At 36.5% G+C, this 24,663-nt stretch overlaps 1 protein-coding gene across 1 annotated transcript in view; it reads right to left on the bottom strand.

The window, feature by feature from the left end:
- Window positions 1-5,171: 5,171 nt before the first annotated feature.
- Window positions 5,172-24,663, bottom strand: part of LOC127123676 (cystinosin homolog) — a 31,433-nt gene continuing 11,941 nt past the window's right edge. Inside the window, exon 8 of the mRNA XM_051053893.1 lies at window positions 5,172-5,502. Within this exon, the coding sequence (XP_050909850.1) occupies window positions 5,488-5,502 (15 nt within the window). The 3' untranslated portion in view covers window positions 5,172-5,487. The remainder of the gene's footprint in view (window positions 5,503-24,663) is intronic.

Genomic DNA, 24,663 nt, shown 5'->3' with positions numbered 1-24,663 from the left:
TAACTCACTAACCATTACTCGGAGCTTTCAGTTCCTAGTCTGCCAGCATAAACAAGGTTAGGCGATGTATGTAACATTAATTCTCTATACCACTACTCGGGGTCTCCTATTCCTATTCAACCAACATAAGTACAACAATTACCTTAGGTCCAACACATAGATTAAGGGTCAATATTCCCTATGTGCCCAAAATTATATTAAAAGAGTATCTCACATAAAAAGCATTAAGAACAATAAGCAATTGAATAGAGATCAAAAGGTTCACACAATAGTCAAATCAACATATAATCCAACAATATAGAAATAGGTTCATGATAACACAACCTAACCTAGAGGAGCTTAGCTACTCATAATGCAATTGACAATAGCACAATTGATAGATGAAAATAACATATGAAATCCTTTGAAGTAATGGCTTCAAATGCTATAAAAATCACCACTTATGCTCTCAAAATCGTGCCTTGATCTCCCGATTTCATAATCCTTGTGAAAGTGTAGAAAATCCCTTTGTAAAGGCGTTATAATGGACCAGAACACGTCAAAAAGGCATAGAAAAAGTACATATCGCGTGCGTGAAACCTTACATCATGCGTGATTCCGCCTTTATGTCACTATTGCGCATGATGATGCACATGATTATTCTAGTGGATTCATGCTTTTGCTCCCTTTTTCACTCAAATTTTCACTAAGTCCACAATTTTCACACTTAGCTATTTTTTACTCATTCTTTGGTCATTCTTGTTCATTTTAGCTCAACTTTCACTTGTTTTGCTCTGATTATTCGATTAATATATACAATGAATGAATGTAATTACAACCCCAAGCTTGAATCATTGCTTGTCCTCAAGTAACTCACCAACAACTGCATATTTCAACAGATAGCAAGTCGCACAATAACAATCGAGCATCGCGAAATTAAATATTTCTTTTTCCTAACCATTGTTCTAGCTTCTAACTTTTATCCGGTGAATTCAAAAAATGTCCTTGATATTGACGAGTACTCAACCTATCTCTCAGTTCACCATAACTCACTTAGTGGATAGGGTGATATCTCAATCAACATGAAAGATCTATTATACTTAGCTTGATTATGTATTAATAGAGTTCATCATAGAAATCACAACACCCACATTAGATTTCTTTTCAGCTTGTAACTTGGCTTATGTTTGGGTAGGATATTTTGAGAAGTAAGTTTAAACCTTTGGAGTTAGATTCCTTTTTCTTCCTCTATCATCATACCTCTTTGTTCCTTTATGACGGTATTAGAGGGTTTTGGTCCTTCTTATAATATCATTCTTTTCTTTTCTCTTTTTTTAAGTGCCTCTTTCCACTTTTTTTTCACAATTTTTTTTTAAATTTTAGACCATCTTCTCTAGTACCCCAACCCTAAATGTAAGACTTTGCTCACTTCCAAGAGCAACCCCAAACTTAATCTTTTTCATATACTTTAGGAACTATACTTCTACCTAACTCTAGAGAGAGGGTGGAAAGAAAAAATCTTTCAAGTCATATGGCTAAGAATTTTAGGCTACATCACCGAAATAAAGGTTAAGGCTCAAAGTGGTTAGCAATGGATATACCTATTACTACATGGTGGTTAATAAAGGCTCAAAGTTATAAACAAAAAAAACATCCTTAGTGTGTTTCGGTCAAACCAGATAACTTAATTAGAAATAGATCAAACCAGATAAAATAATAATGCATGGATACACTAATAAACAAATAAAAGTAAATAATGAAATATTTGACTTAAGCCTTACTAGATGAGGTATATGTAGGTTGAGTACAAGTCTGTTGGTTCTTTTCTCATCCTTCACCTTCAAGTTGCTAGTTGTTATTATGATTATCAAGTTTCTTTTGGATCATCTATTCAATGCTAAAATGCTAAACTTGCAAATCTGAAAAAATAAGAACACCTACAAATTGTTTATTAAAGACAACATAGATCTTCGTGTTAGGGTTACGCTTGAGTAGCTAATTCCTCTTGTGGATAGTTTTGAATAAAAATAAATTGAATTATGCAAAATAAAAACTTATTAAAAATGACGGGTTGCCTCTCATCCAACACTTCTTTTTTGTCATTAAATTGATGTCCCAATCTTAAAACACGTTAGGCGCAAGGGATACCCTCACGCCGGTGAAAACTCCTTTTTTCATTCTTTTGTGCATTTCACTGCCTTTTTCTTCCAATTGGTAGCATGTCTCTAGATCCTCCACATATGGTGTCCACTCATATGTATTAAACACCATCTTTCCTTATTGAACTTCAAAATTAGTTCACCATGTCTCCATATCTATTTTTGCATTCCCGGTTGCCAAGAATGGGCGCTCGAGAATTATGGACCCTTCTGAATCATTTTTCATGTCAATCACCACAAAATCTGCATGGAAAGTCAAACCATCGATATGAACTAGCACATATTGTACAATACCGGGCGAATGTGTCACAGATGAATCGGCTAAAGTGAGTGTCATGTTGCTCGGTATGATCTCTCATATCTTCAATTCCTTAAATTTTCTCAACGACATGACATTGATGCTCAATCATAAGTCATATAAAGTATGTGGATTTTTAACCTACCAATGGTGCAAGTGATGTTGAACTCCTCTGGATCCTTCATCTTTGGTGGCACTTCCAGAGGTTCCACCATCTCCTCTTTAGTTGTCATGTTGACATGTTCTTATGTCAACTTCTGCTTTCCACCTTTCAGCAATTCCTAAATAAACTTAGCAAACTTGGGAATTAATTCTAAAATTTCATGAAAATAGATACTTACCTGAAGTTGTGTAAACACTTCTTTAAATTTTTCAAACATTCTAGCCTCATCCTCATGTACCAGTTTCTTATTAATGATGGGATATGGTGGTTTTATGTAATCTGGAAAGATGGGTTTGGTTCATTCAGGATTTTCTTCTTTATTCTCCTCCAAGGAAAGGTTTTGTCTATAAGTTGATCAATGGTGAATCCTTTTTCTTCTTTGTCACCTTGGTTTCCACTCTCCTTCTTTTGCATTCCACCTTCCTTTTTCTCAATGTCATCCTCTTTAACTATTTCAGCTTCACCCATTTTAGTAACTACCCCAAAATCCGTTTCCACAACCTTGCATGTTTCATTCTTAAGATTTTATCAATGATGTTACCTGTGAATCCCCCACTTGAGCTTGTCAAAGCAGCTATTTGTCTGGATAATTAACCAATTTGTGTCTCCAAATTCTTGATTGATGCATCATAGTTTCTACTCATAATTTCATGGTTCTTATTTATTTGATCAAAGCTACTTCGTGTGACCTTAACAAAATTCTACAAGGTTTCTTCCAACTGTGATGGCTTCCTTCGAAACGGAGATTGTTGGCTTTGTTGCATCCCTTGGTTAGCATTTGAATTTTGATTATTATTCCAACAAAATTTTTGGTGATCTTTCCAACCCGGATTGTATGTGTTAGAATACTGGTTGTTCTTTTGAAAATTAGAAAATTGGACCTCTTGACTCGTCCCTTCCAACGAACACCTTCCATTCTCATGTTCTCCTCCATATAAATTGCACATAAGTGCTTGTACCTGGCTCACGTTAGCTTTAACTAAGCTGTTTACAACTAGCTTTTTATTTAACAATTCAATCTGAGTTAAAAGAGTAGTATAAGTATAAATAGCCAACATACCTTTAGGCATGCCCACATTTTTCATCTTGACCGACCTTTCAATCTTGGGACGGTACTTATTCAGATACATCTTATCAATAAGGTATTTTACTTGTGGTTCAGTCATTTGTCAGATAGTACCTCTCGCGGAAGCATCCAATAACATGCGAGTTTGAATCTTGAGACCTTTGATGAAGTTTTGCATCAGCTATATATTATTCATGTTGTAATTTGGTCATCCGTGTAACAAAAGTTTGAATCTCTCCCAAGAGTCATAAAGTGACTCAAATTCCTGCTACTCAAAATTCACAATTTCTGCTCAGCGCTCGCTAAACTGAGTAGTAGTGAAAAATCTTTCCATGAATTTATCCTCCAATTCCTTCCAAGTCTGTATCATTCCATTCATAAGGTAAAGTAACAAATCTTTCTCCCTTCCAACCAATGAGAACCCAAATAACCTCAATTTAACCTGTTCCTCAGTGACATCAGTTGGTTTGCACATTGAAGTTCTTTCATAGAAGCGTGCAAGATGCGCCCATGGGTCTCTAATCGCGTTCCCGTCGAATGGAGTTTCTCTTAAACCTGAAAGTACATAATTTTTAAAGTCAAAGTTAGCAGGGTCTACCGGAATAAACCTTCTTCAAACCTGTTCTCCATCGGTTCGTTTATAGTAATCCCCCATAGTTATGGGTTGTGCAGCTGCCATTATAATTTCTTCTATAAAGTCAGAAGAACTTGATAGTTGCTCTACTTCTGGTATTCCCCCCTCCAGAGTTGCTTTTGTAACTACTTTTCTGAGAGCATGTGTTGTTCTTTCAATTTATGGATCCAGTGGTATTAATGTTGATCATGAATTGCACATACATAAATTGAAAATACCTCAGTAGCACTATAATAAACAAAGAAAGTAAAAAAAAATTAAAAAGACTAAAAATAAATAAAATTGCACAAACCTCGCCTTGTTAAAAAATCAACAATCCCCGACAACGGCGCCAAAAACTTGATGACTTCTCGACAAGTGTACTGATAATTCTTAATTAATAAAAAGATCGAATCCACAGGAAATGCCTTCAAGCAAGACAAAATATATGCAATGTATAGAAAACTAGTAAAAAGGGGGGTTTTCGAGTTTCAATGTGAAAAGAAAATGAACGAGTAAACAATATCACGAATGCGGTCAGGTTCTGTTCTAGAATCCCCTATTCCATTATTTTTTATGTTTGACACCTTGTATTATTGGTTTTATCACTATAACACCATGACCAATTAACAAAACTGTTATAGCTGATCTCTCACGAAATAACTCACTAACCACTACTCGAAGATTTCTATCCCTAGTTCGCCATCGTAAGCAAGGTTAGGCGATGTATAGAACGTTAATTCTATATACCCCACTACTTGGGGTCTCCTGTTCCTATTCAACCAGCCTAAGTACAACAATTGTCCTAAGTCCAACACATAGACTAATGGTCAGTATTCCCTATGTGCCCAAAATCAGATTAAAAGAGTATCTCACATAAAAAGCATTAAGAATAATAAGCAATTTGAATGGAATTATAGATCAAAATGTTCATACAATAGTCAAATCAACATAGAATCCAACAATATAAAAATAGGTTCATCATAACACAACCTAACTTAGAGGAGCTTAGCTACTCATAATGCAATTAACAATACCATAATTGATAGATGAAAATAACATATAAAATCCCTTGAAGTGATGGCTTCCAATGGCTTCACTTTTGATGATGCTTCCAATGGGTGTAGATTTTGAGAAAGGAAAAGTTCCCCACTTTTGATGATGCTTTTTACACGGTTTTTAGTGAGGAGACTCATCTTCATGATATTCTTAATGAGCATTCTCCTGATGTTACTATATTAGTAGCCGCCGATAAAATAGGAAAACAAGGAACCCTCATCTTCATTCAAGAATGATCTTGACAAATACTATTGTGAACATTATAAACAAATTAAACATACAAAGAGAATATTTCCACGCTACATGGAAAAGAGCATGGTAAGAGTGGTGTTATACCTAAGAATGTTTGTATTCTTGACTCTGAGGATACTAACCATATAACATTTGAATTCTATCTTGTTATAGTTTACCTCTGAGTCTTCTTTATATAATTGTTGTCAAAGGATCTCGTGCTCATGCTTTTGGCACTTGAAATATTTATTTACAACCTTCATTCAAGATAAAATTTGTGATTCATGTTCTCACACTTTCTAACAATTTAATTATCATCCATAAGCCTACTCGTGATGAGAATTGTAAAGTAATTTCATTTTACATCTCTTTGTGTTTTTACAGACCTTACCATAAGGGAGACAATATGAATTGCTAAAGAAAATGAAGGGTTATGTTACTTCTTTAAGGAGACAAATGGTTATAAGGTGTTTTTCTTCTGTATCCAACCATGTCTTCATCTTTATCCTCTCAATTTTAATTTCAGTAAAAACTTCTTGAACATTCTCCATTTTATATAAATAAGTCTATGTTTTCGCCTTTGTTTTTACTACAAGTATTTAAGTCTTTTAAGTGTAATATTTTTCAGTTAACAAAATCTAATCGTGTTTATTCTTGTTCTAGTTTTAATAAAAGTATTGAATCATTTAATTTTATTCATTATGATAGTTATGTAAGCAATAAAAGCTTTTTTTTATATTATTAAATTAAAATTTCAAAAGGAATATACTTTTAATATTCATTTAACGCTTAGTAACCCCGTGGAATGTAAAAATAAAGTAACAGTTTTGTATTTTTGGTATATAGCTTAAATTATAAAATTAAGTATATTTATTATTTAAGTAATTATTAGTTACTAGTTTTTCCCTATCATTAGTGATTACTCCCGATCCCAAGTACTCATTTTTCATAGAGAGATCCAATTGTCAAAATCAATATATATATATATATATATATATATATATATATATATATATATATATATATAAACTCGAGTCCGATGGAAGGTGAGAAGGATTCGTTAGCAACTGAAGCCATGATAACGAAGGAATCAATCGTTTGATCGTTGAATCGGATTACCTCGAACTATTTTGAGTTCCGCTGCTAACTATGAATAAATGAATCAATCTATTGTCTTCATTTAATTTTTATATTTATTGCTATTTAGTGGTCTATATGCATTGACTTGTAACATTGGAAATGTGGCGTATTATTTGTTTGAACTGATGTTTGAAGTTTATTTTCTTTGAGTATTTTTCGTTAAATAATTATTTGATGTTTTGAGATATTTTGAGTTTCGCTGCGAGATTTAAAAAATATTCATGAAGTATGCGTGTTGTGTTTTAAGTAGCATCCTAAGTTGTGAATCTCTCTTTTATATTAAGTGTTCGGGTTTAAGGTGTTACAAATTCACCTCTTGCTGATCAATCCTTTTTATTGTGCCCTCGTTTCTACCTAGGTAATGGAACTTTTTCATGTTACCCAGATAGAGTTTTTGTATTTTTTTTTATATTTTCTAATTGTTTTTTGTCTTTCAAATCTTCTATGTCTTGATTGGTAACTTTGTTTATATATTCTTGAGTTTCTCATTTGAAAAAAGAAGATTATATTTTAATACTATTGGAAAAGCATACAAATATGTATGCATTTAGTTTATTTGTTTTTTGTAATTTATTCACCAAGTGTGTGGTGATTTTGTCTGTAAGAAAAAAGGCTGTACTTTTTACAGGTGTTTGAAAATAAGAAGTGTTGTTCTTTTTGTTTGTTGGTAAAAGATCCTTTGAATTAGAGAGATTCAAATACCATCATGGTTTGGTGTATTGTGTTAAAATTTTGTAGGATGATCTTGGTGTGAGGTTGTACAAAGATCTAACATAGTGAAATTATTCACATGGTTTGAAGGGATTAGATGTACCCTTGTTTGATAAAGGGAACTAGTATAATTCTTGTTTCTCATTTACTTTCCTGTATTTTATTTTTCTGCATCATTACTCATAAGTTCATCATTACAATTCTGGAAAAATAAAATAAAAATAACATCTGCAAACTAACTAGAAAATATTGTAAGAACAAAAATAGTTCTACAATAGATTCCATGATTTTGATGATAACAAAGGATGAAACCAAAAGTGGTACCCTAACGAAAAGTTTCTAAGTGTGCAGGGTTCTAAAGAAAGAAGAAACAAATCTGATGATGTCATCAGATGCAAAACAAGATCAGATGCAAAATCTCAAGTATCAGAAGCATCTAAATTGGAATCTCATTCAAGAAGCTCTGACTCTGGACAAAACTGCAAGTATCAGAAGCATCTGAACATGAAGTAAAGTCTAGAAGCTCTGACTCTGAACAAATGCCTTCTGTAACTCTGAAGTTATCAGCGCTTTCTGAACTCTCAAGAAATAACATCAGAAGCCAGTTTCTCCAGATACACAAAGACTCTAATCAGAATTGTTAATCATGATGAAGTAACGTTTAAGCCAAGTTAAAGTTCTGCAAATGGATTTCCTCAATTAGAAAGAGACGTTAATCTCCACTTCCAAGAGAAAAGATACTAATTGTGGTAAGTAGTCACTTCTAAGTGAAAAAGTCTACTGCAGAAGCTATAAATGGAATGGCGTAATTACATCTCAATATCCAACAGATTCAACGCTACTTCAACTCTACTTCAACTCCTATAAATAGAGAAGAAATCTCATTCAGTACACACGAAGAAATCACTAGCCAAAACTATACTGAAATCATATCACGCTCAAGAAAAATATCTTTGTTCTTCAAAGATTTTCACTAAGCTGTTGCTTATCAAGTGAAAAATTTGTTCTTAAGTTTGTAATATTTGCTTTCTTAGAAGCACACTAGATTACACATCTTGTATCTTATTTTTATTTGATTTCCTCAAGTGACTCTTTGCAGTCTGTAGACTTGAGAGGACTAAGAGATTTTCTTCTCTCTTAGGGGTTGTTTGTAATCTTTCAAGATTAGTGGATTAAGTCCTTGTTGAAGGCGAAATCACCTTGGCCGGGTGGACTGGAGTAGCTTTGTGTTATAAGCGAACCAGTATAAAATCATTGTGTGATTTCATTTTGCAAAAGCGCTTATTTTTCAAACAATTCAAACCCCCCCTTTCTTGTTTTTCTCACCTTCAATTGGTATCAGAGCTCCGGCTCTGTTATTGATTTTCAAATCAAACACTTAACCGTGTAGAGAGATCCAGTGCGAGAAAAACAAATGGCCCACTCAAATGAGAAAGATTCTTACAATGCCAAGCCTCCTGTTTTTGATGGAGAAAAGTTTGATTACTGGAAAGATAGAATCGAAAGTTTCTTTCTTGGTTATGATGCTGACCTCTGGGACATTGTCACAGATGGATACAAACCTCCAACCTTAAATGGAGCTGAAGTTCCCAGAAGCAAAATGTCAGAAGATCAGAAACGTGAGTTCAAAAATCATCACAAGGCCAGAACAATACTTCTAAATGCTATATCATACAACGAATACGAAAAGATCACCAACAGAGAGACGGCTAAAGATATACTTGACTCTCTGAAGATGACCCATGAAGGAAACTCCCAAGTCAAGGAGACGAAGGCTCTGGCGTTGATCCAGAAATATGAAGCCTTCAAGATGGAAGATGACGAAGCTATAGAAGCTATGTTTTCCAGATTCCAAACTCTTATTGCAGGTCTTAAAGTGCTAGACAAAGGATACACTACTGCAGATCATGTTAAGAAGATAGTCAGAAGTCTGCCAAAGAAATGGAGACCAATGGTTACTGCTCTGAAGCTATCAAAGGATCTGAACAATATCAGCCTTGAAGAACTTGTTAGTTCTCTCAGAAGCCATGAGATAGAACTAGAGGAGGATGAGCCTCAGAAAAGGAACAAGTCAGTGGCGCTGAAGTCCAGACCTGAAAGACGGAAGTCAGACAGAACCAAGGCTCTTCAAGCAGAAACTGCAGACACTGATGACTCTGAACCTGAAGACTCTGATGATGAAGAAGAACTGTCCTTACTAACCAGAAGAGTTAAGCAACTCTGGAAAAGAAGGAACAACAACTTCAGAAGATCAAGACCCAGAGGGGATAGATCAGAGTCAACTTCAAAAGGTAAACCTAATAAAGATATTACCTGTTTTGAATGTAAAGAAACAGGTCATTATAGAAATGAATGCCCCAAGCTGAAGAAAGATAACTCTAAGAAAGAAAGCTTCAAGAAAAATGCCTTCAGAACAAAGAAGGGATTAATGGCCACCTGGGACGATAGTGAATCAGGATCATCAGAATCTGACTCTGATGAACAAGCCAACGTAGCATTTATGGCTACCACATCCAGCAGCTCAGATGAAGAATCTGAAGAGGTATTTTCTGAACTTTCTAGATCTGACTTAGAATCATGTTTATCAGAAACTCTTACCTCTCTTCAGAAATTAAAACAAAAAGTTAAAAGCATTAAAGGCCTTCTTAAAGCAAAATCTGAAGAATGTAGTGAACTTGAGACAACAATTCTAGCACATGAAGATACAATCAAATCTTTAACGTTAGAAAGAGATGGAGCTAAAACAAAAAGCTTAGAATTAGAAGAAGTGTTGTCTCAAGCACCACAAACTTCAAATGAAATTATTTATAAGTATGAAGAAGCCTTTCAACAATTTCTGAAGAATGGGATAAATAGGAGTATTATGGCATCCATGATTTATGGAGTAGGTCAGAATAATAAAAGGGGAATTGGGTATGATTCTGATTCTGATAAAACTTCTACCAGTAACCAGCTTAAATCTCCTTTTTCATATCATTACACACACACACAAGAACAAAAATTTAAGAATGCTAGAAGACCCAAAGTTGTAAGAAACTCTGGGAAAACTAATCTAAAAGGACCCAAGAGATTCTGGGTACCGAAAGATAAGATTATCTATGTTGCAGATATCCTATGCAGCAAAGTTCAGACACCAGTCATGGTACCTGGACTCTGGATGCTCGCGACATATGACGGGAAGAAAGTCTATGTTCCAAAGCCTGGAACTTAAAGACGCTGGCTTTGTAGGCTTCGGAGGAGATCAGAAAGGAAGGATCAGAGGCTCCGGAACTATTGGTAATGGTACTCTTCCCTCTATATCTGATGTTCTTTATGTAGAAGGATTAATGCATAACCTGTTATCCATAAGTCAATTAAGTGATAACGGTTATGATGTAATCTTTAATCAAAAAACGTGTAAAGCCATTAATCAGAACGATGGCTCTGTCCTTTTCACAGGCAAGAGGAAAAACAACATTTACAAAATAAATCTTTCTGATTTAAAAGATCAAAATGTTAAATGTTTAATGTCAGTTCACGAAGAGCAATGGGTATGGCATAGACGCTTAGGCCACATTAGCATGAGAAAACTTTCTCAGCTAACTAAACTTGAGTTAGTCAGAGGCTTACCTAAACTGAAGTTTTCTTCAGATGCTCTGTGTGAAGCTTGTCAGAAAGGAAAGTTTTCAAAAACATCTTTTAAAAAGAAAAATGTTGTTTCTACCTCCAAGCCTCTGGAGCTTCTTCACATTGACTTATTTGGTCCTGTGAAAACAGCATCAGTCAATGGAAAGAAGTATGGACTAGTAATCGTTGATGATTACAGCCGCTGGACATGGGTAAAATTCCTAAAGCACAAGAGTGAGTCTCACTCTGTATTCACCAGTTTCTGTTCTAAAGTGCAAAAAGAATTTGACTCTAAAATTGTTAGAGTCAGAAGTGATCATGGTGGAGAATTTGAAAATAAAGATTTTGAAGAACTATTTGATTCTAATGGAATATCCCATGATTTTTCCTGCCCTAGAACTCCACAACAAAATGGAGTTGTAGAGAGGAAGAATAGGACACTCCAAGAAATGGCCAGAACCATGATAAATGAAACAAATGTAGCAAAGCACTTTTGGGCAGAAGCTGTAAATACAGCGTGTTACATTCAGAATAGAATCTCTATTAGACCTATTCTGGATAAGACTCTCTATGAACTGTGCAAGGGAAGAAAACCCAACATTTCATATTTTCATCCTTTTGGATGCATTTGCTTTATATTAAATACTAAAGAACATCTGAACAAGTTTGATTCCAAAGCACAGAAAGGTATTATGTTAGGATACTCAGAACGCTCTAAAGGCTACAGAGTATACAACACAGAAACCAAAATTGTGGAGGAATCAATTCATGTTAGATTTGATGATAAGCTTGACCCTGAAAAGTCAAAGCTAGTTGAAAAGTTTGCAGATTTAGAGATCACTCTGGTAGAATCTGAGAAAACTCCAGAAGCAACTGTCACTCCAGACTCTGAAGAAATTAAATCTCCAGAAATTCCAAGGAAAGTCAAGAGTCGTAGCAACGTATCTGAAGATTTGATTTTGGGAAACAAAGATGAACCTGTTAGAACCAGATCTACCTTCAGAACTTCTGAAGATATTCCTCTGGGATTAGTGTCTCTGATTGAGCCTACGTCCTGTGATGAAGCTCTTCAAGATAATGATTGGGTGGCAGCTATGCAAGAAGAGTTAGATCAATTCTCCAAGAATGATGTCTGGGATCTCGTTCCTAAACCCAGAGGCACTCATGTCATTGGAACCAGATGGGTTTTCAGAAACAAACTGAACGAGAAAGGAGAAGTTGTCAGAAACAAAGCACGACTGGTAGCTCAAGGTTATAGTCAACAAGAAGGTATTGATTATAATGAAACCTTTGCTCCAGTCGCAAGGTTAGAGTCTATTCGTCTTCTTGTATCTTTTGCTATTAATCATTCTATCAAATTATACCAAATGGATGTCAAAAGTGCATTTCTAAATGGTTATATTTCAGAAGAAGTGTATGTCAATCAACCTCCTGGTTTTGAAAACTCAAATTTTCCAGAACATGTTTTCAAACTTAAGAAATCCTTATATGGACTTAAACAAGCTCCCAGAGCTTGGTATGAACGTCTGAGCAATTTTCTTCTGGAACAAAATTTTATCAGAGGGAAAGTTGATTCTACACTCTTCTGTAAAAACCATAAAAATGATCTCGTGATATGCCAAATTTATGTTGATGACATTATTTTTGGTTCTGCTAATATCTCTGTTTGCCAAGAATTTTCTAAGTTAATGCAGGCAGAATTTGAAATGAGTCTAATGCAAGAACTAAAGTTCTTTCTGGGAATTCAAATCAATCAAACTCCAGAAGTCACGTACATTCATCAAAGCAAGTACATTAAAGACGTTCTAAAGAAGTTTGATATGTCTGAATGCAATTCTGCAAAGACTCCCATGCATCCAACTTGCATTCTGGAGAAGGAAGAGGTAAGCAACAAGGTTTGTCAGAAGCTCTATCGAGGTATGATAGGCTCTCTTCTCTATCTGACTGCTACTCGTCCTGATATTCTCTTTAGCGTCTGTCTTTGTGCCAGATTCCAATCAGATCCTAGAGAATCTCATTTAACAGTTGTTAAGAGAATTCTTAAGTATCTGAAAGGAACTCCTAACCTGGGCCTGATGTATGAGAAAACATCAGAGTATAGGCTTTCTGGTTATTGTGATGCAGATTATGCAGGAGATAGAATAGAACGAAAAAGCACATCTGGAAATTGCCAGCTTCTGGGAAACAACTTAATCTCCTGGGCTAGCAAAAGACAGTCAACAATTGCTCTATCAACTGCAGAAGCAGAATACATCTCAGCATCACTGTGCACAACCCAGATGCTCTGGATGAAGCATCAGCTAGAAGATCTCCAGATATTCGAGAGTAACATTCCTATCTTTTGTGATAATACTGCTGCTATTTGTTTAAGTAAGAATCCTATTCTACATTCCAGAGCCAAACACATAGAAATTAAACATCATTTTATTAGAGACTATGTTCAGAAAGGAATAGTAACGCTGAAGTTCATTGATACAGAACATCAATGGGCAGATATCTTTACTAAGCCTCTAGCTGAAGATAGATTTCCTTTCATCTTAGAAAATCTGAACATTAAAAATTGTCCTGAGTAAAATTTGGCTCTGAACATGTAAAATGAGACTCTGATAAAAACAAATATACTTCTGCCTCTGACTCTGATACTTCTACCAAGTTAAGAAGATATCTGAGTTAGAAATCTTCAGAAATCCTTTGGTATTCCTGAAGATCAGAAACATCAACACGTGGGGAACATGCGTCTAACCCTAGAACTTCTAGACAGCTGTCAATAGAAATCAAAGGTCAGAACGCTTGAAATCTCCTTGAGCAGTGTGCTTACTGTTGGGATTAGACATTCATTAATGAGCTGTAATCATTTTTCCCCCAAACGTGCTATTTTGGTTTTTGTGCTAACGCTGGTATGTGTGTCGTTTTGCATGTGTTTTTACCCTTAGTATATAAACACTTTTCTCACATTTCACACACTTATCACTCTCACTCACTCTTAAACCCTAAACCCTCTCTCGAAGTTTTCTCTGCAACCTTCTCAGTTCTTCATTTTCTTCATCAATCTTCGTCATGAATCCTCAAGAACAAGCTGTTTTTAACTTCTCCCAACAAATGGAAGCTGCTTCTAACCCCCAAACCTCAAACACTCAAACACCCATGGTTGTAGATGTTACCACGACCCCAGTTTACAAAGAACCTCACATTTTGGAACGTGAACAACACATTCATCTTTCAACTCCCTTTGAAGGTTTGGATGTACTGTGTGAATCGCTGGTGGATTTTGAGAATTTGAAAAGAAATGGCGTTGATTTAACTGAAGATCTTCGCAAGCAAGGTTGGGAAACCTACTTCAACAGATTGTATGGTCCAATCTATCCTCTTCTGGTGAAAGAATTCTGGAGATGTGCAGATGCTGATGATGAGTTCATCGTTTCTTTTGTTCTGGGAGTGAAGATCATTATCACAGAAGCATCTATTGCTTCTTTGCTGAATATGGAAAAAGCTGGAGGTAAAAGGATTTACAACATTCCTCCAAGGTCCAAGCGCATCACAGAAGTCATTAACCCTACAATCTTCAAGGCAAATGTTGAAGGAAACCCATCTAAGAACAAGGAGCTTCATCAGAACCTCCGAGTTTGGTTGAAGATTATTCTGGGAACAATCCATCATCGTCCAGCCTCCAACTCTTCAGATTACATTAATGCTGACCAGAAATGCATCCTCTACTGTATTCAGAAGGGTATTCCAATCAACCTCCCTGTTCTTCTCTTCAGATATCTGAGGGATTCAGTCAGAGAAACAAGGAATAATATGAAGCCCAGATCCTACATTCCTCTGGGAAGATTGCTCTCTGACATCTTCATTGAGCATGGGCTGGTAGATGCTCTGGAGAAGACCAGATGTATGGATGATCTGGCAATTGACGTTGGAAAGCCTCTGAATGCCAGAAATCTGAGGAGTATGGGAATCATCAAAGACATCAGAGTCAAGCCCACTATGAATGTGACCTGGGAAGCTCTGAAAGATCAGAGGAAGATGCCTCATGGCCTTGAAAGGTTCTTCAAGAACGAACCCAGAGACGCCATTGCTATCTACCTTCAGGATCGTCTGGATGAAGGCATTGATATCTCTGATTTCCGCCTTGAAGACTGTCTGGACTCTGTAGAAGATCTGGTCAGATACAAAAGAGGCCTTTCTGAGAAGAAGATAGCTGAGGAAGCAAGGAAGGCAAAGAAAGCCAGAATTGGAGAAACCTCTGGCACCAAAGCTTCAGCACCTCTGAATGTCTCCTCTGGTAAGTCCATTCCTCCTGTCTCTTCTGAATCTGTAATGGCTTCCTCTAACCCTCTCTCCTCTCAACCAATATATACCACCGCTGAAATACCACCTTCAACCATTAGAACCTCTCAACCTCCACCTGTTCTAAAAATTGCCCGTACTTTTACAACAACCTCTGACCCTAATCAACTATATCACCACAGCTCTTCATCATCCTCTGATTATGAATCACCCCCTTACCTTTCCCCTTCCTCTGACCAAGAGTTCTCTGATCATGAGTCCTCTGATCAAGAACACTCTGACCCAAACTCCCCAACAATAGCTGAAATTTATGCTAAAAATTTCGCCCCACAAACTCAAACACAAACTGAAGTAACCTCTCCCCTCCGAACTTCCCTTCCACCACAAACAACCACCACACCCTCTGAAACCCAACCACCTGTGATTAAACCATCTGAACCTTATATCACCCCACCAATCATTCCCGCTGTACCTGAACCAGACTCTGACCCCTTAGATGTAAACCCACTCTATGCTTCTTCCCCAGATTCTGAACTTCAAGCAGAATCTGAAGCCCAGCCAGAACCAGAAACTGAAACTCCCTCTCTGAATCTCAGCTCCCCAAACTCTCCAACTAATACTCCTGAACCTGAACCTGAACCTAAAATTATCACACCTACCCTTGAGGAGGCCATTATACAGGTTGCAGAATCCTCAGTCCAGAAGATCAAGTCTCTGGCTAAAAATTCTGAAGTCAGTGATGATCCTAAATCTGTTAGGACACACTGGAACAGAGTTATTAGTTGGATGACCTCTGAGTCTTATAGGCTGAAGAGTATCTCTGAACAAGTCAGAAATGGCTACATCAGAGACTCTGAGGAAAGACTCCAAGAAAGACTGGCTAGAGAAGCTGAGGCCAGAAGGTTAGAGGAAGAGAGACTGGCTAGAGAAGCTGAGGCCAAGAGATTAGAAGAAGAAAGATTGGCTAGGGAAGCTGAAGAAGAAGCTAAGAGATTGGAAGAAGAACGCCTGGCAAAGGAAGCAGAACTTCTGAGAATTCAGGAAGCTGAAGCCAAGGCTAAGGCAGATGCAGAAGTCCAAGCTGCTGCTGAAGCTGAAGCTCAGCAGGCTCTGATTCAGGGGGAGTCTTCCTCTGCGATCCCTCTGATTCTTAACACTCTGAAGGAGATCAAGCAAGATCAGAAAGAGATCAAGCAAGATCAGAGTGAGCTCCGGGCAAGGATGGACAAGCAAGACGCTCTGAATGAAAACCTCCAGAATATGTTTGCCATGCTACTACAGAGACTTCCTCCTCCTCCAAACCCTTAGGCACTTAGGATTTCTTTTGTTTGCCTAGTGTTTTTTTGCTTCTGTCTTTTCTTTTTTAGCTCTGATATTTCTTTGAATCTGTTGTTTTTGACTGCTGTTTGCCTTTGTGCTTTTTAATGAAGTGTTTTTCTCTCTATTATTCTTTTTATGTTTTATGCCTTTTTGATTATGCCAAAAAGGGGGAGAAATTATTAAATAGCTCTGATGAAAATTATGTCTAAAACCTTAAGCATTCTGCAACAATTATAGAATTAGTTCTGATATAAATAGCTCTGATTAAATAATAGCTCTGATTAAATAATTCTAACATTAAATTAAGAAATTGCAGAAAGTTTTCAGAAATCTTATTGCTTGGAAAGCTCTGGTAAGAACTTCTGAACTCCCTAGTACTAATTCAGGGGGAGCTTTTGTTTATCTGATCTAATATTTTTCATGTTTCATCTGATAATTTTATTTGTTTTGTCATCATCAAAAAGGGGGAGATTGTAAGAACAAAAATAGTTCTACAATAGATTCCATGATTTTGATGATAACAAAGGATGAAACCAAAAGTGGTACCCTAACGAAAAGTTTCTAAGTGTGCAGGGTTCTAAAGAAAGAAGAAACAAATCTGATGATGTCATCAGATGCAAAACAAGATCAGATGCAAAATCTCAAGTATCAGAAGCATCTAAATTGGAATCTCATTCAAGAAGCTCTGACTCTGGACAAAACTGCAAGTATCAGAAGCATCTGAACATGAAGTAAAGTCTAGAAGCTCTGACTCTGAACAAATGCCTTCTGTAACTCTGAAGTTATCAGCGCTTTCTGAACTCTCAAGAAATAACATCAGAAGCCAGTTTCTCCAAATACACAAAGACTCTAATCAGAATTGTTAATCATGATGAAGTAACGTTTAAGCCAAGTTAAAGTTCTGCAAATGGATTTCCTCAATTAGAAAGAGACGTTAATCTCCACTTCCAAGAGAAAAGATACTAATTGTGGTAAGTAGTCACTTCTAAGTGAAAAAGTCTACTGCAGAAGCTATAAATGGAATGGCGTAATTACATCTCAATATCCAACAGATTCAACGCTACTTCAACTCTACTTCAACTCCTATAAATAGAGAAGAAATCTCATTCAGTACACACGAAGAAATCACTAGCCAAAACTATACTGAAATCATATCACGCTCAAGAAAAATATCTTTGTTCTTCAAAGATTTTCACTAAGCTGTTGCTTATCAAGTGAAAAATTTGTTCTTAAGTTTGTAATATTTGCTTTCTTAGAAGCACACTAGATTACACATCTTGTATCTTATTTTTATTTGATTTCCTCAAGTGACTCTTTGCAGTCTGTAGACTTGAGAGGACTAAGAGATTTTCTTCTCTCTTAGGGGTTGTTTGTAATCTTTCAAGATTAGTGGATTAAGTCCTTGTTGAAGGCGAAATCACCTTGGCCGGGTGGACTGGAGTAGCTTTGTGTTATAAGCGAACCAGTATAAAATCATTGTGTGATTTCATTTTGCAAAAGCGCTTATTTTTCAAACAATTCAAACCCCCCCTTTCTTGTTTTTCTCACCTTCAAATATCACAAAACATAATTCACCCCCCCCCCTCCCATCCCCCCTCTTAGGTTGCACACTTTATACTTACATGGTCTGACATGCAATGCAAGGAGAAGCAGCAGTTTGAGTAAAATATGTATAGCCTAACGCTCCAACGGGATACATACCTGTAAGAAATACAAAAGGCTTCCACTTCTCTTACCAGAGTAGACAATGTTTTACGCTCCCTTAATCTCCTTCGCTCTCTTGCTAACTAGGTTACTCTTTTAGTGAGGGGCGCAACAAGGAAGGACAATTCTATAGCTTTTACGTGGGCTCTCCTAACATCTACTCAAATGTCTCTTTTAGAGGTTCAAAGAGAACTAGAGTCCCCGTGTCTCGAAATTGCCTCTTTAACTCATTGTTTAATTGAGTGTTTAACTACTAGTCTTGCGGATGTTTCAGAGTCTTTTGAGAATATCTTGCAGTAAATGGAGCATTTTCACCATTCTCTTCATAATTTAAGGGAGCAGGTTTGACCGAATCAGATCCTCAAAGATGGGAAGGTCATTTACCTATTGGGCTAGCCTTCCTTCCGGGGTTTTTTGTGTCGCATCATGTGTGTAAAGTTTTTTAGTAATGAAATAGTAGCCATGTTTTTGTGTTTACCTTTTTGATGTATGTGCGTTTGATCCCAAATGCGGAGTTCCAGATTCCGTGCAAACTTACAAGGTCTTACCTTGAACGTCTCTCTGGCCGTTCCCGACCAAAGGTTGATTCCCTTTCCCTTGCCCATATGAAAACCCGGCCCGAGGTCAACGTGTGGCCAACCCGTCACGGCCTCTAGAGTGGCTAGCATCCAGATGGTGGATCGTTAATGTCATGTTAATGGTTTTTCTACTTTCTTTATGCGCGTGTGTGTGTGCGCGCTTTACGTTGCGGGGATTTGATTGCAATGGCTGCATGCGCGTGGCATTTGTGATAGCACCCTGATTCTTTGTGTTAGGGCATTGATCCCTTTGGTCGTACCACAGACTCTCTGTTACCTTACACAATCATAAATAAATGAATATTTCAGAACATACAATATTTGATTAATAATTGAGAATCAATCCTACATCCGAGAAATCCTATTATACAAAAATAACATTAAATGTGAATATATATATATATATATATATATATATATATATATATATATATATATATATATATATATATATATATATATATATATATATATATATATATATATATATATATATAATCAAGTGGATTATCCACCACTCATTCTTCTTATTTTGTTTCTCTATAGATCATTCACTTTTGAGAAGCTAGACGTTCATGCTTCTGAGCTGGCCGACTAGGGATGCCACGTTGATTTCAATTTCCTTGCCTTCTCATTAGTCTCGCTAGAGTGCTTGATATAATCTTTTTTCTCCTTTGAGATCGACATTTATTGTGACTGACTTTCCTTGAATATTATGGTACTTGAGCTTGAAATAGACCAATGAGGCTACAACGTCCAAGGTAGATGCAAAGGGCCTTCCAAGAATGCAATTGTAAACACTTTTGCATGGAACTACAAAGAACTATGAGATGAGTGACCGAATGTCATTCCCGTCTTCTAAATATATCATCAATTCAACGTACCTCGGTGGATAGTTTTTCGTACCGTTGAACGCCTTCGTACGTCCATAAACTTCTTTTCTCGAGGTACATAGTAGTTATCACTAAGGGAAAGATTTTGTTTAGGGTTCCCCTAACTTTCTCATAGTCCCAGACCTCTAGCAATAATTGTTTAGGAGTTTTTGTCGACGTACCTCTATCCTTCTTATGGACGGCGAGCATCTTGATGATCTTTCTTTTCATCATTCCTTTAGACTGGATATTTTCTCAGGGTGCCCCTCCAGTGATAGTGGCAATGTATTGAGTTTCCCCTTAATAGCCTCCTTATCTTTGCAACTAGTCCTATCATCTGTAGCTTTTGAGGGATACTTACTCTTTGGCGAATCTTCTCTTTCTCCCCCCCCCCCTTCATGTATTTGGACAACCAACTTATTTTTATCAATCCCTCAATATGATTTTTTTAGCTATATGCAATCATTTGTATTATGTTCATGGCCTTTGTGGAAGCGGAAGTACTTTGTCTTATCTGTTCGGGATGACTCCATGATAGGAAAGGGGGCTCTAATTCCTCCCTTTCGAAACTCTGTGTTAGCACACTCTTGACAAATGTTTTCCTTTTATGAATTCAACGACGTGTAATTATCATACTGGTCATGCATGAATTCCCCCTTCAAATTCATCTTTCCACCGATGAGACATTTTTCCCATCAGGCGGCTAAAATTGGCATCGACAGCGACCGGGTATCAAACCGAGTGTTTAGCTTTTCCTCAAGGTTAATGAAAGATTGAGCCTTGTTCAATAGTTCATGTATAGTATACGCTTCTCTTTTCCTTAGCTTATGTCTAAAAGGGATATCCCTCAGTAGGTCATTCTCGAATATCCAAAACTTGAGACCTTCTACGACTCTATCTACTTCCACGGCCACTTGCGTGAATCGGTCAATGTAAGATTGTAGGCTCTTCTTCTTTCATTGAGTAATCCCACTCAAGGAAGCTATTGTCACTGGCTTCCTTTTTCGCTCAGTGAAATGATTTGTGAATCTCTCACAAAGGTTTGTCATAGACCCAATGCTCCCGTCTGGTAAAGCGTTGAACCATAAACTGGTTGGTCCAATCAAAGTTAGCACAAATTTTTTACACTTGGAGGCTTTGTGATCATGGAAGTAATTCAATCGTTCAATGTCAATTAGCACGCACTCGTCTAGATCTCCATTCCCGTTGTATTTGTTGCACCTCGAAAAATGAGAACACGACTTAGCGAAGCGCAATCGCACGCTCAGGAGATGGACTAAACACAGTCGTCATCGAACTTTATTTATTCCTAAAAACAAAAGGGGAAATATTGATAAAACCAAAGAAAGAACGGAAATGATATTGGTCGTCAAAACTAAATCAGGGTTCAGGAGTCGATTACGCAAGGGGAAGGTATTAGCACCCCCCACATCCGTTGTACTCAACGGGAACAATTAGGTTAGTTGTGCGCGTTAGTGTTAGCTTGTAAATGTTATGCTTCTCGAGTTATTAAAAGGGAAAAAGAAAAGAGAATTTTTTTTTGTATTTTTTTTATTAATGTTCCTGACAAGATTTACAAATATCGCTCCTACGTATATCTGGGTGCAATAGAGAACTCACGATTTACGTAGTTCTGGGTAGAAAATGTTTGTTTGTTCGTCAATTTTAGCGAAAGCTACTTTGTCTTAATCGACGAAAACATTGATGGCTACCTAAAATATGTGGATAAGGGAATGTTCGCATCAGTGCCGAATGGATTTATAAATCAACACTTGTGGGCAACGTCGCAAGCTTACTCACACGTTCAAGTGGACGAAACATTGTTTTTGCGTCGTCTCGAGACAAAGTACCTTTCGTTTGAGAAAAGGGTTTAAGGATTAATCGTGCAGCGACGAGAAAAGAGTTAGATTGGTTTGAAGGGGCTTTGGATGATGAGAGAGTTTGGAGAGGCGGGAACTACATCTCGGTTCCTAACTCTCGGGAATTCGTGGACTACACCCCACTCATTTTTCATCTTAATTGCAAAAAGGATATTGATATTTTAGATGTTTTTGAAGTTTAGCTTGAGAAAGCGCACTCGAATCTAGTCGAGGTTTATTACACGTTGTGGAATTGATTTAAGGATGATGAGTGTTTAGATTGACGAGAACTACATCTCAGATCTTAGCTCTCAGGAGCTCGTGGACTACACCCCATTCCTTTCATCCTTTTTATTGAAAAGTGTTCAATAGTGGTTAAGTGTTTTTTATTTTCATTATGAAAATGACTTGACGTTGGATCAAACATTTGATGATCGATTGCAAGATGGTTTAATAGAATGGTTTGAAAGATGGAAAGTTTGAAATGGTGTTGTTTCTTGAGAAAATACTCGACGTTGGATCGAGTTTTTATTTTTGTTTTTTTAGAAATGGTTGATTTTATTCCCGTGTTAGAAACTACTAAAAAATAGAAAATAAAGAATAAAACGATAAAATTATTACACGTCATGGGAGTGGGGTTACATTTGTCGAATGGGGATATGAGATAATGAAACGATTAAAGGAAAACCCAATCAACAAACGCAAGCAAATGAGTGTACGTGCATGAGAAAATGGTATCATTGTAAGAAAGCTCAAGAGTATGCCATGTGAATTGGAGATAGCAACATAACCACACACTTTTATAATAATTAAATCGAAAGAAGTAAAATAATTAAACGTGCACGGATTAAGATCACGATGCGAGGATGTGAATGGATGTCACATAACGTAAGGATGTGCAAGGTAAATAAAAATTGAGTTCGAATTCGATTTAAACAACAACGAAGTTGGATCGTTGTTTGTTATCATGAATCAAGAGAAATTATAACGTAGGACGTATCATGGAAAAATAGAATGGGAATGAAACTCAAGATGCTCAAGAATGAAGTCATAAAGTGAGGTTTAATACGTATGGCAAAGAAAAACGATATCAAAATCGAAATTAAGTAAACCTCACAATCGACAAATAAAATAAGCAAGAAGTCGAGAAATGCAAGCGAATCACTAGGTAATGTGCTCAAAGTCGGTTTGTGCGCATCGACAACAAATGAGACGTCGTATGCAAAGGGTCATAACATAGAGAAATACAATCAATGTATCAATAAAAAATCGGTGGCATAAAAACATGAAAATGTCGAATCTGCAGATTAAAATCAGATTTTTAGCAATGAAAATAAACCAAAGAAACAGAACAAAACTCCACGCACGTCATACTTTATTAATCATTAATATTGCAACATTACAAATATCATAATCGAAATAAAATGGAAAAAAATAAACATAAAATGAAATTACAAATAAAGTGTAAATAGAAAGAGCTAAATGCTACAAACCTATAAAAAATTACAATTTATTTGATTAAAAGGAAATGCCAAAAACAACAAAAAGTGGGGAAAAATAGAAAAAACCACAAAAATAAGAATGTGTGGCAGGCAAGGGTGGAAACTAGGTCATAGGAGTTGGGAGACTAATGCCTAACCAAATCAACCATGATTCCATCGTGACAAAGAATGGAGTGGATTGATATAAAACATGAAAATTGCATTAAATGAAAACAACTCAAAAACCTCAAAAAAAAAAGGTGGCACATTGGAATTGAACCCAAGTTAGGGGAATTGGGAGACCAGAGTCTCAACCATCTCAACCACTAGCCTCATCATGTCAAACAATGGACACCAATAACATAAAAAGGAAAAAAAACGCATATGATGGAAAAAAACTCATGAAAAAACAAACACAGGCTAACATGTTTCCCATGCACAAAATAACATTGTTTCAATTCTTCCACACATTGCAAAGTGAACCCACATGAAGAGTAATATGCCAAAATCCAACAAAATCGATAATGCAAACAAAACTTCCAAAATCGATTTCAAAAAATCACATTAACAAACAGCAATAATGTATTACTCATTAAATCATTTCAAAAATGTTACAACATTCAAAATCTCAGGAAGTCAAAAAACCCAAGACAATCAAATCGAAAACAAAAACAAAATAAACATAAACCAAACAAACAGTACATACGCAATGGAAACGGAAGATTCAAACTAAAATTTGAATCATAGGAATGTTTATGCTACTGCAAAAAAATAGATACAATATGAACACGCGACCAAACCAAACTCGAAACCGTTATCGAAATGCAAATAATCTTCCAATAGCAAGTTGAGTTGATTGACTTGTTGTTGTCTCGCCGAAAGGGAATCATGGTGGTAAATGATGGAGGTTGTACGGTGGAGAAAAGGTTCAAAAATAGGGCATCTGAGTTGGGTGGTTTTCCGAATGTTGAGGTTTCGAAGGGAGGTGGTTGTTTGAAGGTTCCCGGTGGATCAAAAGGTGTCATAAAGTTGTTGGTGGTGGCGTTTAGGAAATAGTTAGAGGTGGAGGAAATAATGGCAGGTGAAGAAGAATAAGTGGGAGAAGTGAGTGAGTGTAGGTTGATGGCAGGTGTTTGAGTGAAGAAGAATGTGGTTTTGTGTTGATTGAGTGTGTAGTCTACACAGGAGGTAGTCTTTATTTGTAATGAGTGGATGGAGAAAATATGAAGAAGATTATGTTATGTTTGGTTTTTTATGAACAGGTTACATGTTGGAAAAACATGAAGGTTTCTATATTGTTCGTGTGAGAATTGAGGTGGTCTTAAGATTGTAACAATGGAGAAAGGGATGTTTTTTCAGTGAGATTTGAAGAGGAGTTATGAGGTTGAAGGAAACAATGACAAATTATGTGGTAGATCAGTTAGGTTGAGGTGATAGTGGACGTGAGTGGTTCAGTCTCGTAGGAGAGGAAGATGAATGGAAGGAGAATATGAGATAAAAAAGTAATGGAAGAAGGGTGGTGTCGCGGAGGTCTGCG

This window comes from Lathyrus oleraceus, chromosome 1, assembly GCF_024323335.1.
Source record: "Lathyrus oleraceus cultivar Zhongwan6 chromosome 1, CAAS_Psat_ZW6_1.0, whole genome shotgun sequence".
NCBI classification, from domain to species: Eukaryota; Viridiplantae; Streptophyta; class Magnoliopsida; order Fabales; family Fabaceae; genus Lathyrus; species Lathyrus oleraceus.
The sequence above is the reverse complement of the archived record's forward strand: the minus strand, read 5'-3'. Positions and strand labels throughout refer to the sequence as shown.